At 51.3% G+C, this 19198-nt stretch overlaps 1 protein-coding gene across 3 annotated transcripts; it reads right to left on the bottom strand.

Annotated features, from left to right (window-relative positions):
• Window positions 1-352: 352 nt before the first annotated feature.
• LOC127681028 (NADH-cytochrome b5 reductase-like) lies at window positions 353-19149 on the bottom strand. Of its 3 annotated transcripts, none has more exons than XM_052176905.1 (7): window positions 19078-19149; window positions 17303-17565; window positions 14982-15130; window positions 11527-11614; window positions 8294-8398; window positions 4836-5039; window positions 353-1930 (listed from the first exon to the last, which is right to left on the bottom strand). In XM_052176905.1, the coding sequence occupies exons 2-7, from the start codon at window positions 17498-17500 to the stop codon at window positions 1727-1729; spliced, it is 948 nt and encodes a 315-aa protein (XP_052032865.1). In that variant the 5' UTR covers window positions 17501-17565; window positions 19078-19149; the 3' UTR covers window positions 353-1726. The 3 variants fall into 3 exon arrangements, with proteins under 3 accessions (XP_052032865.1, XP_052032866.1, XP_052032864.1); XM_052176906.1 differs by lacking the exon at window positions 19078-19149 and adding an exon at window positions 18402-18496 and having other exon boundaries at window positions 4836-4976; XM_052176904.1 differs by lacking the exon at window positions 19078-19149 and adding an exon at window positions 18402-18495.
• Between the last annotated feature and the right edge of the window lie 49 nt (window positions 19150-19198).

The raw sequence follows: 19198 nt of genomic DNA, 5'->3' as shown, positions 1-19198 counted from the left end.
TCGCCCAGGAGCATCCATGAGGACAGCCACCAAGGCACACTGATGCAGTTCTCAAGGTTCGGAGAGATGACACGTGTCTCGCCCCAAGTCACAGGCTCGGCAAGGGGAGCCCATGCACCCTGTTCGGGCTCTCAGTCTTGTCACACTGTGCTAGGCCTGACTCAAGATCGACACGACCCTGAGGCTGAGGACCTGGGCCAGACAAAACAAAGTGTTGACCAATGTTCGTGCAGCTTTACTTCGCTCATGACACTTGGTTCTGAGGGTCACACCGAATGCCCTGTAACCACCACAGAGGCCCCATGCCTGAGGTGCAGCCTGCGAGCTGCCCATCACCACCTGTCACCATGGCTATGGACTGAACAGCATAGTTCTTTATTGTGATTTTTCAGGGTGGGATAGGAAAGTCCTTTTTGACAAAAATTCCTCCATGCCCCATGAAGATGAGGTAAAAAAAACAGACCTGCTGTGACTGAAGGGGACCTGGGAAATCCCTCCAGCCATCTTTCCTGCTGCCATCTGGGCAAGGTTCCCCCATGGCCTGTAGAGTCCTTTGAAAGCATGGTGTACAGCCACAGGCTGTGTGTGTGTGTGTGTGTGTGTGTGTGTGTGTGTGTGTGTGTGTGTGTTGTAGGGGGAGGGGAGGGGAAATGGGAAGCTTGTAGGGCTGTCTTGGCATTTGCCTTGGGTGAGTCATTCAGGCCTTGGTTTACCCATGTGTACACTCAGTCTGCAGGACAGGGCTTGCTGGCGTCTGGGCTCTGCTATGGGGGTGGCGGAGATTGCACTCCATAGTTTTAAATGCCCAATCCTGAAGGCTCCTGGCTCTCAGCTTCCAACATTGCACTGCTGAGCACTAGAGGTCTGGGACTGCCTGTCTAGCCTGTGCTGGCGCAGCACACTGGGGCCCAGGCTGTGGAAAGCGGAATTCATTAAGTCAAGTGATGCCCAGGGGCAGTGAGTTCCCTGGAGAGGGCATGCCCCTGTGCAGGATAGAGGAGGTGGAGGTGGGGGCTGGGTGGACCTGGATCAGCAGCCACTCAGTGGGCAGAGCTGGGAGAGGGACCCAGGTCTCCTGACTCCTGCTCTATCTTTAGATCTCCATAGCAACCGTCGCCAGGGCACCGAGAGCTGAAGGCTCAGGCTATGTGGCTGCCTGCAGGAGGGAGGGGCATTTGCCTCTGTTCCTCTTCTTTTGTGGGGAAAGGACTCTGAGCTGGCCTCCTGAGCCAGGAAAGACACTGGGGGTGAAGCTCATCATAGCAGGAAAGACTTGTCATGGATCCAGAGATGATCCGATCCACGGCAGTGCCGTGGTCTGAGAACACGGTCAGGTCACAGCCCCAAGGCCTTCAGCACATGGTCAGGTTCACCCACAGGAGGCACCGAGGTTAAGGTCCTCCCGAGAGCTCGGAGCTTTTCCCCAAGTCCTTTCTCAGTACTGATGGCTCTGGAGGACAGGGGGCTCCTCGCCCTTGTCCTGTCCTTCACCAGGCTGAGCGCAGCAGGCTCTGCTTGGCTCCTTGGAGCGAGCGTCTTCCCTGACTCCCAGGACTGCTGGCCTCCCTCCACACGGCAGGATGAGGCAGACAGGAAAGGAAGTTCCCAGGGTGGTGACATTTGCCCAAGGTCTGTGAGTCGGCCGCAGGGCCAGGCCTGGACTCCATGTCTTCTGACTCTGGTCTGGGCTCCTGTCTCTACCCCTGATTAAGGTCCAAGGCCAGGGCTAGAAGAGGAAGAAGGAGTCCTGAGTCAGGCCAGCAGACAGCAAACACCTAGCCATGTCCTCAGTAAACGCAGGTGAGCCACACACTAATGTGAACGGCTTTCTCCGGCAGCCGGCCACCAGTTCATCAACCAGCTCCGGGCCCAGGCGGCCGAAGTGGGTCTTGTCGCGGTAGCTCCAGGGAAGCTGCTCTGGGGAGACCTCCTGGGGAGACAAGAGAGCGCAGCAATGACTCCTGGGCTTCTTGGTGTTCACCACGCCAGCTCCTCCCTGCCACTACAGGACGCAGGAGAAAGCCTTCACCAAAAGATGCTCCTAACTCCACCTCCACCACCACGCTGAGTTCCGCGTCTGAGCTAACAGATGAAGGCCTAGGCTATGGAGAGCCATGGTCCTGCCAGCCAGAGTAAGAACACAGCCCTGGGGAGGCCAAGGAGCTCCTGGTGTCCCATGTGCTTTCAGCCCTTATAGCCTCACTTCAAGATGGCATCCAGGCCCCTAGTGCTGTTAAGGCGCACTCTCTGGTGCCCTGGATCTTCCTACACTCCCCAAACACTCTATCTAGTAGACCCTCAAGGGCAGGGCCAGCAGACCTCACTGCCCCATCTCTCCTTCCCATTTCCCAGATCTCCCCAACCCCGTGGTTCCACTGGCCCTACCCGAACTGTGCACCCCAAGATGCACCGAGTCTGGTTACTCCTCGGTGAGGCAGTCTCCTAAACAATGATGGGTAGGTAGGTGCTGATGGCAGGAGCACTAGCAGTGCCCAGGACTTGGTACCCAGGGATGGACTCCCATCGGCAGATCCTGGAAGGGTGAGTAGGCACTGGGAAAGGGAGGGGACACCTGGCAGGGGACTTCAGGAACAAGGGCTAGCACCAGAAAAGCCCAGCACAGTTGTCCCTGCAAGCTTGCCAGTGGCCCCAGGACATAGCGTTAGGGAGGGAAGGCCAGGAGTGGAGCTGTCATGGTCGTCAGGCCACTGGGCTTGGGAAGTCCTGAGAACAGTAGGACCCAGTAAAGGGCTAGGAGCAAGGCGGGGCAGGACGGGCAAGCTGGCAGAGGTGGAAGGAGTGTTGCCAGGCTCAGGCAGGGAAAGGGGTAACCTGTGTAAGCGCACGTGGGTGGCAGAGCTGCCAGTCCCCCTTACTCCTGCTACCGAGCCAGCCAGCCTGGTCCCCTGCCACCCTCCAGCAGCATCAAAGCCTGGCAGGGCAGCAAGTGAACTTTCACATAACTTTCCAGCCCGAGCTCAAAGGCCACCTCTTTCGTGCAGCATTCCTGACCCCACCTGCCGTCCCTGCTGGCCAGCATGTCCGTGTACTATCCCGATGGACTAAGACAATGCCTCTGTGCAGGAGCAGCTGAGCTGGTACTCAGCTCTCTGCTGTTTTTACCTTGTTACCTCAGGTTCCACATCTGCGAAAGAGACAGGATGGCAGTACAACCCTCATGAGACTGTAGTGGGGACTGAAGCGCTCTGAACTCTAACACACTCACACACTCATTCTCTCTCTCTCTCTCTCTCTCTCTCTCTCTCTCTCTCTCTCTCTCTCTCTCTCTCTCTCTCTCTCTCTCTCGTCTCACTGTTGTATAGCTTTGGCTGGCCTAGAACTTACTATGTAGACCAGGCTAACCTCAAACTCACAGAGATCTGACCGTTCTGGTCTCTCAAGTGCTGGGATTAAAGGTGCGCACCATCCTGCCATCCTGCCAGCTATTTTCTTACCTGGTAACTGATGTGGAAGGGCCCGGCCCACTGTGGTGGTGCCGTCCCTGAGTGGGGAGCCCTGGACTACAAGGAAGGAAACCGACCAGGCCAGGAAGCAGCACTCGTCTGTGGGCTCTGCTCTGCTTCCTGAGGTTGGGTCTGAGTCTCTGCCCTGACCTCCAGGTGGACTAGACGAAGGCTCGACACGGCCCATACTTCCCCAGCCGCTTCTGGTCACGGTCTTTATCAGCAACAGAGGGCAACTGAGTCACAGCAGAGCCAGCTGTCCCTGGAGACGGGTGAATGCCTCCAGGACAAGGGGCTATCACACCTTCATTTGTGGCCCTGGCCCCTCATGTGGTTGAGGATGGAGGTGAAGAGGGCCAGGCAGCTAGGGCCTGTGGGTCTGCCTGTGCCTGTGCCCGTGCGTTTCCTTCCCTGCCCAGGCCTTTATAGAGCATTCCCTCCGGTCTGCTTCACACCAGCCTTCTGTTTTATGCCCTGCCTCGGGCACTTCCTGCTGATGTTAATATTCACCAAACAGACCCTGCCATGTGCATTTCAAAGAGCTTTCCACCCGTGGCCAGGTCTGTAGACTGAATCTCCAAAGCTCTGGTGGGGACAGCAATCCAGTTTCCTGGCCCCAGCCATACTGTTGAGAATCATATAAGCTGTCAGAGATTTTCCAGAATTTTCTCAAAAAGGAATTGAGGAGGGGGTATCTGCAGTATATAAGGCTGACTCTCAAGCAAAAGGAAATAGGGAAACCCCAACCTGGGGAGTACAGGAAGCAGTGAGATTAGACCTTCTAGAAAGCAGACGATGGTAACGGTAACGGAAGGCCTGGCCTGAGACACACCACGCTATGGCAAGAGTTGGGGCGATGAGGGTACAGAGAGCAGGACATGGGGTGGCTTCGAGCTGGAGGACTTGCAGCTCACTGAGTCTGATGGTCACTGTTCCCCAGCCGTGTGGAGGAACAGGAGGAGGCGACAGGGACCTTACTGAGGCACTGCCCAGTTGGTCTCGATGGAGCCCCTACTCGGGCCTGGCCCCGTGCTAGGCACCATGGCATGTATGTGAGCCTACGTTCTTAGCCAGAAAGGTGTGACCAGGACTGCTGCTGCTTTGGATCCACACAAGTGACCCGGGGGATGGGTGGGACACAGCTGAGGGCAGCAGCTCAGGAGCGTGCAGCATACAGGGCCCAGCCCTGGCTCCCCTGTGGCCCAGCACCTCTGTACGCCTGCTTCCGTCTCTGGGATGGACTCAGTGATACCTACACTCCACACAGAGCAGCTGGGGTTAATACAGCATGGGCACAGCGCCACAGCCAGTCTGCAGAACAGCACAACGGAAATGCAGCTTGTTAGGGGAGAGGTCCCCACCCGGGCTCACCTGACTGAGGACAAAGAAGGTTCGCACATTCCAGAACCTAGCCTGCTCCTGGAAGAAGGTCTTCAGGTAGATGCCCTCGAAGGTCTTGAAGCAGCCGACCAAGGTGACAAAGGTCTCGTCGTCTTCGTTGTCTGTGATACTCTGCAGAATAGGCACCATAGGGGCCAGGCCTGTGCCGGCCGCCAGCATGAGCAGTTCACCGTACTAGAGAGCAGGGTGGACAGCAGTGGGTAGCGGGCCTCACACCACCCCGCACGGGGCTTCTCTGGGCTTGTCTAACCTGGGCAGCAATGAGTTTCTCAAGTGTCCCACCCGTCTCTGCCATGCTCTTCCCCTGGTGCATGAAGCCACCTGGATTGTGAACAGCAGGTAAAGCCTCCTAGAGAGCAAAGCCCAGTCTGGAAGGGGATTGGCTGCCCTTTAACATTTCTCTACAAGGACTCTGCTTACAGCTGTCAAGGAACTCAACTACCTCCTAGAGCCACTTCCTCTCCCACCAAAGCCTTACCCCTCCCAACTCCATCCCAGCCTGCTCTCTAGACTGCCTCCTAGGACCCTGGGGAGCTTTACAGGGTCTCAGGACCCCAACTTAGAACTCTGAGCCTCTCTGAAGTAAATGACATAAAGAATACATCTGCCTAGCAAGGCACTGTAAGGTAAGTTTCTGCCCAAGAGAACAGTACCACCAACCCCGCCTCAGTAAGCCCATTTCCTGTCTCTAGAGTCCTTAAAAAACAGGGCAGGCCTTTTTAAAGTTTGTCTGTCTGCCTGCCTGCCTGCCTGCCTGTCTGTCTATCTGTCTCTGAGTGTGTGTGTGTGTGTGTGTGTGTGTGTGTGTGTAAAACCCTGTCTGTCCTGGAACTCACTCTATAGAACATGCTGGGCTCAAACTCCGAGATCTATATGCCTCTGCCTCTCAAGTGCTGGGATTAAAGGCGTGCACCACCACTCTGCTCTCAAAGTCAGTTTCTTAACAGTTAATGCCTGATCCACAATGAAAAGTATTCACCTTTTCATTCCAGAAATTAGACATCTGTACATAAACATCAACCATGTGACCTGGGCCTAATCTGAACCTCAGTTTCTTCACTGGTGGAGAACAGCAATGAAAGCATTTTCCTGAAACAGCTCCTAGCTCAGAACAGCCTGAGGACCTGACAGGTAGCATGAAGGGCCGGTATGGGGCGGGTTTAATCCATCTCAGCTCTCCCCCTTAGTAAGAAGCCTGGGCTCCTGGGCTGGGTCACCTTGCTCTGCAACAGTGGTCTCTGCAGCCTCCAGGCCTTTGCTCTGTCTTACCCCTCCTTTTCTCTCATTCTTGCTCAGGTTGTGTTCTAGAATGCCTTCCCTGAGCTGGGCTGGGCTGGGGGCTCTTCATTCCCTATCCCCAGTGCCTGTGCCTCCCTCATACACTCGTAATACTACCTGTGTCGTCCTGAACAGATGCTAGTCCGCCTGCAGCATGAAGGCAGAGACAGACATTTGTATGGCTGATTTAACATCTGTGTGTAATCAGACATCTACAGAGCAGGACTGGAAAGAGGGTGGGAGCCTCAGCCTTCTCAGGGAGCGAAGCAGGAACTGGCAAAGCTTTGGTGGCCATCTGAATATGGGAGGCACTACCCTGGCCCTTGCTGCTGGAGCCAGGTGAGAAACAAAAGGCTCTGATGTCCCAAGGATGCAGGTCACAGGCACTGGGAGGCTCCCTCATGGGACAAATGGTCAGAAGACCATCTGCCCCAAGCCAGGAAAAGAAACAACATCCACACCCTGTTCTTAAGGGCAGGGACACAGACTAGAGGGACACAATGCAGAGCTGAGCATGGACAGTTCCAGAACACTGCTGGAGAGTGAGATTACACACACCTGTGATCATATATATATATATATACCTGTATGTATAAGATGGGGGCAGGTCACCGGCAAGCTGCCGGGAGGGCTGAGTGAGCCCACCCAGGATATACTGCAGATGGTTTGGCAGTGTGGGCGTGTCTTCACGGGGATGAGCCCAGGGCCTCACAAGTGCTCAGAAAGTGCTCTATACTAAGCCACACCCCATTCTGACAGGCTGGTATGATGATGCTCATATAAGCATGTATGTGTGTATGAGTTTGTACACATATGCCCATGTGTGGAGAGGGGTTGGAAGTGAGGCTTTTGTACACATATGTCCATGTGTGGAGAGGGTTGGAAGTGAGGCATTTGTACACATATGTCCATGTGTGGAGAGGGGTTGGAAGTGAGGCTGGCGTCCTAGGGAGATGGCTTCCAGGTACATTTGGATTTCTTTCTTTTGTCTGTCTCTGATGATTTTTTTTGTTAGTGAACATGTTTTGCATTTATAACAAGGGAAACATACAATAAAAGCTATTTTTAAATTAAACAAAAAGAACAGCAAGGCAAGCACAATTCATTCTTTTCTGCTTGTTTTGGTTTGGGCTTTGTTTTCCTAATTATAACAGTAATAGGTGTTTATTGCAGATAATTTGAAAAGCATAATGAAGAAAATGAAAACTGCCCATAATCCCTCCCTAAACCTGCTAATAGTTCATACATTTCCTATTTTTCTGTGCATTTTAAGTTATTTCCCTCCTGGGTATATATTGCTTTGTACTTAGCACTTGTCACTTGCTCTTATAGCATAAGCATGGAGCATCATTAAAAACATAACTTCCGAACCTCGGAGAATGGTCTTTTTTTTGTTTGTTTTGTTTTTGTTTTTGTTTTTGTTTTGTTTTGTTTTGTTTGTTTTTTTTTTCCGAGACAGGGTTTCACTGTGTAGCCCTGACTGTCCTGGAACTCACTCTGTAGACCAGGCTGGCCTCGAACTCAGAAATCCACCTGCCTCTGCCTCCCGGAGTGCTGGGATTACAGGTGTGCGCCACCACCGCCCGACTGAGAATGTTCTATCCAGTCCCTGTAACCCTGGGTCCAGAGCTGCTCTCTTTGTTGGGTACTCAGCTGCCTCTGGTCTTTTGTTATTTTAAATAAAAATGCCACTAACACAGCCCAAGGAGCAGCATTTGGGTTTGTTGGGTTTTTTGTTTTTGTTTTTGTTTGTTTGTTTGTTTGTTTGTTTCTGTGTGATAGACTAAAGGATTCTCAAGACTCCTGACATATACAACTGGATGCCTTCCCAGGCAGCTGATGAGAAACAACCAGTTCTTTCTGGGACAGGTGGACAAAGATGCAAGCGTGCTGTGGAGATGAGGCGAGCCTTCGGATCTGGATGTGAGTGTGGGCTGCACTCAGCTTCCTGAGAAGGTGCTATCGGAACAACATCTAAGAATCCGAGGGCATGGGGTCTCAACTCTCAGCCCTCAAGCCTGGTCTGAGGCATGGGCAGCCATCAGCTGTTTTGGGGTACAGTGGACAGTGTGTTTATTAGGGCCGGTCGTGTTGGAAGAACAGCACAGTGACTGGGGCAGCTCCTCAGGACTCAAGGTGCTGGCACTGACCTTCTTTGGTTCATAGAAGAAGCTTCCGAAAGGCCCTCGCCAGAAAGCTGTGTCTCCTGTTCTCCAGGACTCCACATAGCGGGACATCAGCCCGGTCTGGTAGCACTTGAAGCAAACACAGGGACCAGTGAGTGGATAGGCCTTGTGCCGCACCGCTGCGGCTGTGGCACTAACCTCCCTAACTAAGACCCGGAACTCCGCCCGCACGCTCAGTGCTCAGAGGACCCTCGCCTGCCTCCTCTGCCCCACACGCTGCAGCTCCTGTCCACACCGGCATCCAGCCATACACGGTGGATGGTAAGGCTGAGAGGAGACGCCAGTGGACCTACCAGCCTTCAGAGGGTGGCACATCGAAATGCCTGAGGGGGCACGCAGGGAGTGTACCTAGCAAAGAACTGGGTTGTGACTAAAGGCAACTAGCTTGCAGGGTTCGAAGGCAGTGGTGGTCTCTACCAGGGGATGTTTCTTCTAAGAGGGAAGCAATTTCTCGGGTGCTAGTCTGTAGCTTGCGGGGCATATGTTGCCAGATCTCAGGAGTCTTCCAAGAGATAGAGGCCCCTCCCCCTACTTCTGAAATGTCAGCAGCGAACGTGTTAAGTCTGAAATTCTGTGCTAAAGCCACGCATCCCACACCGCCCACTGCTGAGGTGACTACTAAGTAGGTGAGCTGTCTACACAGCCTACATTGTCTCCCTGCACTGTCTGAGCACCACGTTCGGGCAGCAGGACGCACAGTTGGGCCTGCAACATTGGGAAGACATCCAGTGCCGGAAGCACAAGCATTCAGCAATAAAAACTCCAATCAATTAATTTATGCAGTCAGGCCTCCTCTGAAAGGGCTCAAAGTATAGGAGAGATGTCTATGCACATGCCAGACATAAACATGGCAGAGACAGCGTCACACCCCTGAGGGGAACCCATGAGCGAGCCCAGGGGCTGAAACAAGGCTGGCTTTTTGGAGGTGAAAATTACAAGTGGGCAAAACTGGACTCCCAGGGCACAGAAAGATGCAAAGACTCTTGGGATTCGCGGCCACCTGGGCAAGGAAGGGCACAAGGGCCCAGGGGTTCTCTTGGGAAGAACCGACGGCCATGGGGTAGACTTAGGGGGAACGCTGAGACACAGAGCTGGAAAGGTGGTTGGGATGGCCCAAAGCCTGAAGGACAGACTTGATTTTGGTGTCAGACCTGCCTTTGAGCGTCCACGACTACCTCCAATACTGTCCGTGTGAGGCACAGGAAGTGTCGGCTCACTGGGAGAGCGGAGCGAGAGGGAGAGTTTTTACTGGAAGCTGTGTGGGGGCACATTTTGGTTTCTGGACCCAATTTGGGGGAAGCAAAAACACCAGCTATGGGGACTAGAGAAGTGGTTCAGCTGTTAAAAGCACTGGTTCCTCCTCCAAAGAACCTGGGTTCAATTCCTAGCACCTACATGGTGGCTTACCACTGTCCATAAACACAAGTCAAAGCAAACCAAACAAAACCCTAGCTATAGCCCTAGTGGCCCTAGACATCACCAAAGAAAAGATTCTACTGCCACAGAGAGCTTGGTTTGGAGCAAATGCTCAAGAAAAATTAAGACAGCTTTTGTCCTACTACCCAAGAGGCCTTTAAACTTCAGTTTCTTCATTGGTAAAGTGGGGATAATATGTTTTTCTTGAGGTCAGGAGTTGAAATGACAATAGTTACAAGCAGTGTACCCAGTGCCTAGCAGGGGCCTGAAAACAGAGTCCTCCTTAGTTTCCTCATGGGAAAGTCAGCCCACAAATTCCCACTGCCTTCCCAGTTTGCAAAGACATTTCCAGCTCTTTCCAGCCAGTGGCTTAGGGATAATGAGATACTGCTCTGAAGGAGAACATCAGCTGTGCAGCTGGGAGGGATCCAGCTGCTCTGGAGAGCTGTCTCCAGGCTTATCCTCTCAGCAGAAGCGCCCTAGACAAGCAGCACAGGGAAGCAGGCCGTTTGGAGAGGATTTGTGGAATCTCCCAGACAAACAGGAGCATGCAGAAGGGAGCTTGCCCAGGCTTATGTGGGAAGGATAAACATTCAGGCTCGCAGGCAGGCAAGAAAGCAGGAGCCCAGGTCGGCTCTAGGCCTCGGAATCGGAATCAGGGGCTCGCTCGCTCACTCACCCGCATCACTCCTTCCCCCACCCCCCACCTCGGGTCCTCCGGGCCTCAGCCTGCTGACCAGTGAACAAGATAATGACACAGCCTTGTAAGGAGGCTTCGACGTCAAAGCTGTTCTTCAATATCGATGCTCCTTAGGACTGCAGGAGGGAAACGTTCTCACGTGCAGGCATGTCAGACCTATGGCCTGTGGCCACAAGCAGCTAGGAATGGCTCTCTGGGCCTCTGTGACTGTAACTTATTGCTCAGATCTTGGGTCTCCAGGGCATTCTGTATCCAGCCCTTTCCACTCAGCCCTGGCAACTCTTCAGTGGCCCAGCTGCCCCACAGGCAGCCTCTTCTTCCACCACTTGGGCTGAACACAGTTCCCAGAAGGCCTGCTTCCTGTCACCCTTTCCGAAGTCTGGCCATCAGTACTCTCAGCCTGGAATGCCGTTCAGCCCTTGCCACCATGAGTTCACACTCCTCCTTCAAGGACAACCTCCCAGAGAGGAGGTCAGGGTAGTTCTGTCTGCAGGATCTTCATGCCCAGTATTCTCTGGCATCCCGCGCCCTTCTGTGCCAGGACGAAAGCCTTCCCCATTTCACACCTCTTCTGCTGTGCAGTTCCCAGCTCCAGCCTTCTCCCCATACTTCTCTTGTTACTCAGCCCTCAAGCACACAGCATCTACCAGGAAGTTGGCCCTGAGTTCCTTGTTTACAGCTGCCCTGTGTTGGGCTGGGTCTCTGCTCTCATGGCTAGCATCACTGTATTGATCTGATCATTTGTCCTGGGTCCCTCCATGTCAGGCTGGACCCCTGTGCCAGCACGCACAGGTGCAGGGACTTCCTCCCTTATTCTCAGCTCGTATTCTCCTTCCCCTAGTACATAAAAGGCGATAAGGTATGGGGTTTCCTAAAATCTCCCAATAACATGCCCTCTGGGCACAGCAGCATCCTCCTTAGAAAAGGAGGAGGAGGAGACTCCCTCCTAAACTATTGTTCCTTCAAGCCTGCCCATCCTCATGCCAACTAACAGATGGGAAGCTGTCCACCCCAAGCAAGCCAGAGAGGGGGCTACAGAGTCCACAGCACCGTATAGAATCTTCAATAAGAATTGACTCACCTTGATTAAAACGTCAAAGTATCCTTCTGCGGTGACAGGGCTGATGGGAGTGTAGGCTCTCTGAATTTCTAAGCCATCTACTACACCTCTGGAAAGTAGAAGTGCACAGGAAGTCAGGTAGTCAGTCATTTAACAATGATACCTTCCCTGCCAGGTTAATGGATACAAAGGGTAGGTTCCAGTCATTCCCAGAAGTCCTCACCCAGGGGCAGGCAAGGAAGAGCAGAGGGAGAACAGTCAGCTCACCACCACCCATGCTAGCTACTTGTGAGGCCTGTGCATATTACTTACTCTCTCAGCAGCACCTCATGTAAGGTAGGGGTAGCCATTTAGGTCCTAGTTGTGTGACTTCACTGGAATTAGACAGACTAGTATATCAAAAAGTACACTGATGCTGTGAGCAGTCTGTGGGACATTACTGTGGTTTCCCGCACCACTACAAACAACACAGATAAAAGCAGCTGCTAACAGCGTATGGACCATTACAGGAGACCAGCAAACATGAGAACCGAAGAGCCCTCTAAGGGCAGGAGGCCAAAGCCCTGCCAGTGTATTGATCGATTTTACAATGTTACCAACACTGGGGTCAGGAGAACAATCTTGAGTCCTGATAATAGCTATGAGGTATGAACACCTACTGTGTATCAGGCATATTATATACATAATTTCATTTCAAATAACAACCCAGGGTTGCAGAAATGGCTCAGAACTTAAGAGCACTCAGAGCTCTTGCAGAGGACCTTGGTTTGGTCCTCAGCATCCATACTGGGTGTCTTACAACTACCTGTGATTCTAGCTTCAGGGGATCTGATACCTTCTTCTGACCTCCATGGACATTGCACACACAAGGCACATACATACCCTCAAGTACACATGCATACACATAAAATAAAAATGAAAAAAAAAAACCCATCTTGTAAATGCAAAATGCAGTGTTTAGAGAAGGAAAGCCCTTGCACAGCTGGCATCTGGCCATGGCTCCAAATCCAAGTTTAGTTCTGCTCCCCAAAGCATCTCAGGCAGTTAAGTGAGGTGGTGTGCCCTGTTGTCCCCGCACTTGGGAGGCTCAGGCAGGAAAATATGAGCCTGAAGCAGGCCTGAAGTACTTAATGACCCGTGTAAAGACAAACAAACCACAATAAAAAAACAAACTCAAACCACACACCCAAATGATAACAACAAAAATCCTGACAGCTTCCCAGGCACACCCGAAAACGCCTTTCTCTGGCTTTACTGTGTACAAACCATTCGCCTCTGGTGTCTATGAAGACTGAAAGGCCCTGTCCAAATGCATCAAATGCAGGGGCACTAGACAGAATAGAAGAAATGCTTATAGTATATGCAGAAACCAAGAGTAGAACAGACAAGACTCAGAAGCAGAGAGTGGGACACTGCTTACTGCAGCAGGCAGAGCCTGCTGTGTCTCCGAGGGAACGAGCCCGCTCGTCTGTGAACTCACAAGGCTGGAAGTCTGCTGGAGTCCTGTATTGAAGCAATGAGGAGCACCAGAATATGTATGTCTTACTGAGTGACGTGATCACATGTATTAGGAATGTCACTGGGTGGGAGAGAGGATGGAGGGGAGTCAGCCTAGAAGTGGGGTATCCTGGTCACTCCAATTTATGGATGGAGAGCCGCACAGCATTATAACCTGCATTGTGGCTTCTCCTGACAACTGGAATGCCGAACTTCAAAGACTTCCAGCCAGTCCACAGGCCAGAGCACCTGGAGGCAAGTGGACAGTCTGACCAGCAGTAAGCTCTTTCTGGTCCCCTCCTACTTTGTCTTTGGGCCATGCCTTGTGGGTTTTGTTTTTTGTTTTGTTGTGGATCGTTTGTTGGTTCTCACCGACCCTATAAGCTCTGCAGTCTTAGGGTTTAGCTCTAAGCCCGGTTTTCTTCTCCATGTGAATACGCTCCTGAATGCTCTCTGGGTGTGTGAAGATGTCGTCATCATCCAGATCCACGTGTGCAGAACTAATCTCTCTGCAGAGCCTCGCATACCCACAGCTGCTGCCTGACGATGCTCTCCCAGGTCAGAAGGAAGCTCAGAGGAAAGGACAGGAATGTAGCTCAGCAGCCAGGCTGCCCTGCCGAGGCTGGACTCCGGATCCCTGATTTGGTGGCTGTGTGAGACGGACCCTGCTGTTTGCTTCCTCTTCTATTGTTGTCATTACTGTTTTGAGATAAGATAAAGAGCCCAGGATAGCCTCAAACTTGAGAGGTAGCTAAGGCTTACCCTAAACTTCTATTTTGTTTGTTTTTTTAAAGATTTATTTATTTATTTATTTATTTATTTATTTATTTATTTATTTATTTATTTATTTTGTTTGTTTGTGAGACAGGGTTTTTCTGTATAGCCCTGGCTGTCCTGGAACTCTGTAGACCAGGCTGGCCTCGAACTCAGAAATCCGCCTACCTCTGCCTCCCAAGTTCTGGGATTACAGGCGTGCGCCACCACCACCCGGCTAAGATTTATTTATTTTATGTGAGTACACCATAGCTGTCTTCACACACACTAGAAGAGGGCATCAGATCCCATTACAGATGGTTGTAAGCCACCATGTGGTTGCTGGGATTTGAACTCAGGACCTCTGGAAGATCAGTTAGTGGTTTTTTTGACAGGGTTTCTCTGTGTAGCCTGGCTATCTTGGAACTCACTCTGTAGACCAGGCTGGCCTCGAACTCAGAAATCTGCCTGCCTCTGCCTCTGAAGTGCTGGGATTACAGGCATGTGCAACCACGCCCGGCTGCAGTTAGTGTTCTTAACCACTGAGCCATCTTTCTGGCCTGACCCTAAACTTCTAATTCTCTTGCCTCTACTATTTTTTTGTTTTGTTTTGTTTTGGTTTGTTTTGTTTTGGTTTGTTTTGTTTTGGTTTGGTTTGGTTTTGGTTTTTTAAGACATAGTTTATCTGTGTGGCCCTGGCTGTCCTGGAACTTACTCTATAGACCAGGCTGGCCTCCAACTCAGAAATCTGCCTCCCAAGTGCTGGGATTAAAGGTGTGCGTCACCACTGCCTGACACCTCTACCTTTTATATGTTCAGGTTCTTTACTCTTAGTGTCCTTTCTATCATCAGATGCTAATTACACTGGCTCCAAAGACAGACTGCTTGCTTTCAAATCCTGATCCAATACTTCCTGTGTGAGCAAGTTCCTGAATCTCTCTCACTTTAGCTGCCTCTGGGGATTTTGTGAAGGTTAAATGAGTTCATGACAGCGAGTAGACAGAACTATGCCTTGGCCAGTAAGTGCTATCAAAGTGCTGTGCTACTATATATCAAAGAAGCACTGCTGAGCTCCGCACCAAGGGCCCTGAAGCATGTGCTGTGTCCACTCTGAAGAAGGCAAACAAGGGCTTGGGAAAGGTCAAGCAAGTCCCCCCCAGTCAGCCACTCAGTGGTAGATGGCAGAGCAGGCAGCAGTCACTGGTCCTCCCACCACCTGAATGTACCGTAGGATGAGGTGCTGCCCAGGAAGCAGGCCGAGCTGACTGTTCCCAGGCAGTGTAAACCGGATGAGATAGGTGTCCTTGGTGATCTTCTCCATGGTGCTGATGCAGAAGGCCAGGAAAGTCTCTGGACTCAGCTTGGTAGGACAGCCCTATAACAGGAAAGGATTTGACCTCAAGAGATCAGGCCCAAGGGACACACATCCTTGCTACTTTCCCTGATCTCCATGAGAGCCATCTCCTGATGTGATGCCGAGTTGGTCCTTGCTTCCTCTTGATCTCCAGCACAGTACATGGAGTATACTCTTCTTGTAAGCTTTCTGTCCACAACTGCAGGCCAAGCCCAGGCTCCTTAGCCTACATTCATGGGAGCAGTGGACAATTACAAGCTTCATCTTATTTGCCACAACAGACCTTAGACTTTCACTCCTCCTCCCAAGGCTGCCTGTCACTGCCCACCTACCTCAAGGTCTTTACTGTTCATATTGTATCCTCTAGACAAAACACCTGCTCATCCTTCACATCTATTAGTTCCAAATCTAGAGAGTTGAAAAACTGACGGAGCCTTAGAGACGGTCGAATCTAACATCCTTGTATCACATGTGGGGAAACTGAGACCTGAAAGGTATCAGGTTTTGGATTTCAGGAGAAATGCTGGGGTAGACTGTCCTTTGGAGGACAGATTTCGTAACACCAGAGACAGATATTATGGTGGGAGTTCCAAAGAAAATTCAGGCTGATGAAGCTAAGTGGAGGTTCCTCTTACGGGCTTCAGGGAAAAGGGAGGTCCCATGTCCTGTAGCTGATGAACAGCCCACAAAACACAGTGGCAGTCAGGTTGTCTAACTCCCAGGAGGCAGGAGAAGGGAGAAAGTTCATCCCTTCAGTTAACCTGTATCCATAATATGTAGCCCTGATAAACTTCCTTTTGATGTAAGAATTACAGAGTCACAGACAGTCACAGGACGGTGCCTGCCTGGCATCTACAGACACCACAGAAGCTGTGCGGGCACACAGAGAAAGGCTGCAGCAGGTGAGCATGGCCTGAGCAGTCCCTCGTCCAAATCTAACAGCTTATTGTTTGGTCAAGCGTGAGCAGGGACTCAAATTCATACTCATGGTCCCTAAAATCTCGAGCCCTCCCTGTGTCTCCCGTGGGAAGCTTTCTTTGAATATCATGACTACCACTGAGCCTGCCTGTTCTCCCCTCCCCCAGCTCAGACTGACCTGACTCCTAGTTGGCCAAAGCTGACTCTGAATTCTTGATTCCCCTGCCTCTAGCGTCTAAGTGCTGGAATTATGGTGGGTATGCCACCATACCCAGTTTTGCATTTCGAAAGTGTAAATTACTAGAGAAATTAGTATATTATTATTACTCCATTACAATTTAAAAGATAAAGTTATTAGATTGAAATATGCTGTTTTGGTCAGGTGGTGGTGGTAGCCCATGTCTTTAATCCCAGCACTCAGAAGGCAGAGGCAGGTGAATTTCTAAGTTTGAGGCCAGCCTACAGAGGAGTTCCAGGATAGCCAGGGCAACACTGAGAAATCCTATCTTGAAAATCCAAAGAGAAAAAAAGAGCTGTTTTGTAAGACTTAACAAATTTTGTAATATCGCTAAATTTTCTGTTACCATGGGTGCCACTATGCACTGAACACATAACTGCTGTGAAAAGAACAAAGGGGCTGGAAGAGGGAGAGAAACCCACTAGGCTCCAGGTACCGGCCACACCCCTATTGTCTGCACAGTGCCAAGCTAGTTTGCTCTTTTGAGGGCAAGGACTATGCCTTGCTCACTCACAAACCCTCAATGGCCTATAGGGCCGGGGGTATAACAAGTATTCAATAGATATGTTGGGTGAAATGATCATCAGGTTTGGTGTTAAACATTACAAATAACTTGGTCCATTTTATAAAGGCACCACAAGGTTAAGAGACTTAGACTATATTCACATAGTAAATAAGTTGATTTCAGGTTCTTGGATCTGTTTTTTTTTTGTGTGGGGGGGGGGTTTGTTTTGTTTTGTTTTGTTTTTTGAGACAGGGTTTCTCTGTGTAGTCCAGGCTGTCCTGGAACTCAGAAATCCACCTGCCTCTGCCTCCAAAGTGCTAGGATTAAAGGCGTGTGCCACCACTGCCAGGCAGGTTCTTGGATCTATCCGCTTCCATTATAAGGCCTTCTTTCTCTCCTCTGTCTAGTCAAGGAAGGCTTCCCATAGCAAGGGCACTGGGCAGGGGGAAGCAGGGCGGGGTGGAGTGGGGCGGGGCAAGGCAGAGCAGGGCAGGGCAGGGCCAGATGGATACTGCCACTCTGGACTCCTCACCTGGCTCTCAGGTGGCTGCTTCCCACTCAGCAGGCTCCTGTCATTCCTGGCTTGGGCTGTTTCCCATCTTTCCAGGTCTCGGTAATAGAGGTCGAACACGCAGGGCGAGCAGCCACTGCCGCAGCACTGGGAGGGCAGGGGCTCCACGGGCTTCAGCCGTAGCCAAGCCTCAGCATCGTCACCCTCCCTCTCAGCCATTGTCAGTGAGGCTTGGGCAGTATGGGGGGACAAGTGAATAGGCCAGCCTCCTCTTTGCTGTCAGCCTGGGAGAAGGAAGACATGGAAGTAATACTCTGTTTTCTCTCTCATACTCTCCCCAAGGCCGCCAGGCTATATGGACAGGGATGGCTTAACCAGAGGCTCTGCTGTCATACAGAGCACACTTACTACTTAGAATTATAGGGGTTGTATGTGTGTGTGTGTGTGTGTGTGTGAATCTTAGCAGAGAAGAGGATTTAGATTCAGACCTTTCCTACTGTGCAAGAAGCTCTTTGACTTCAGTTTCTGAGGCTGGGGCACCAGTGAGAGTGAAGTTGGTGTCTTACTCTTTCTGTATTCTGCCAAACTCCTGGCATACGAGACGCTCCCACTGACTGGTGGGTTGTTCATTCTATGGTCTGGGAACTAGGTACAGGATTAGGTACTGGAAGGCAATAGAAGGCACAGGACACAGTCTCTGTCCTTGTTAAGACCTAGCACGGTGTGACATTCATCCAAACAATTCATCTTTATAGCATGCTGTGTATCAGATCCATGAGCGAACTTGTATCTCTTTATGACAATTACTCTTAGGGTTTGGGGAGGGGGGTGTATTAAAATAAGAGGAATGAAAATGCTTTGTAAACTGTAAACTGCTGTACAGTCTGAACATTAGTCATATGGCGTTTAAACAATTCTATTGTCTCAGCTATTTTGGAAATTGGTAGACAAGTGGGCCACATCAATCACAATTTTAAAGACACGGTCTTTTCCCATCTGGAAGGCATAATCCCTGTTACAGCTTTGACCTGGATGCCTATCCCGACTCTTCAGGCCTTGGCTGAAAGGCCATCTCCTCTCAGAGACCTTCCCAAGTGTCCCCCTTGTCATTACCAAGCACCTTATTTGTTCTAGTGTGTACACATTTGTTCAACATAAACCGTGCGTCCCGCAACCGCTCTAGAAGCCAGGGATGGTTCACAGCACAGCCACTAAACAAAACAAAATTGAATAAGAACTTTGACAGTGGTCAAACTAGAGAAAAGACCTAAGGACATGGACAGGAAGCATGTGTGTTGCTACCGTTCACGTAGTTCACTCCCGCGGAGGAACCTACGCTCTACATGCCCACCCGACGCTTAGCAATACCCACCCTGACCCACAGTGAGCCTGCCAGTAGCAAGTGCAGAGCGAAGGAGCAGCTCCTGGCCCTGCCTTCGGGAATCGGAAATGTCAAGAGGAGAGCAAAAGTAAATCGCTTTTACTGGGCGAGCCGCAGTGCCAGCAGGCGGCTGCCGAGCTGGCGTAGAGGTACCCGGGCCACTGGCAGACTCTAGGAAGCCGCAGCCAAGAAAGCGTGGGCAACAGTGAGAAGGGTGGAGAGGAGGACACTTCCAGAACTCACTAGGCGTCGGACGTGCTAAGACATTTTAACTCCTAATTTTACAGCGAGGAGACTGGGCCCTCTCAAGTCGTAAATGCCTAATGGTCATAGACGCCCAGAGTACAGGTTTGAGTCCCAGTGTGAGGTCCCTGCACTCCTCCGGCCACAAACACCACCACGCACACCAACCTACCAGCAAGTCTGAAGTGAGGTACTTCAGAAACCCCAAGCAAAGACCGCTTTGCAGCTTCCACCTGTAAGGATGGGAACTGCTTGAGGGGCGGGGACAAAGCAAGGGTATTTTAATTGTGATT

Source organism: Apodemus sylvaticus, chromosome 3, assembly GCF_947179515.1.
Source record: "Apodemus sylvaticus chromosome 3, mApoSyl1.1, whole genome shotgun sequence".
In the NCBI taxonomy this organism is placed as follows: Eukaryota; Metazoa; Chordata; class Mammalia; order Rodentia; family Muridae; genus Apodemus; species Apodemus sylvaticus.
The sequence above is the reverse complement of the archived record's forward strand: the minus strand, read 5'-3'. Positions and strand labels throughout refer to the sequence as shown.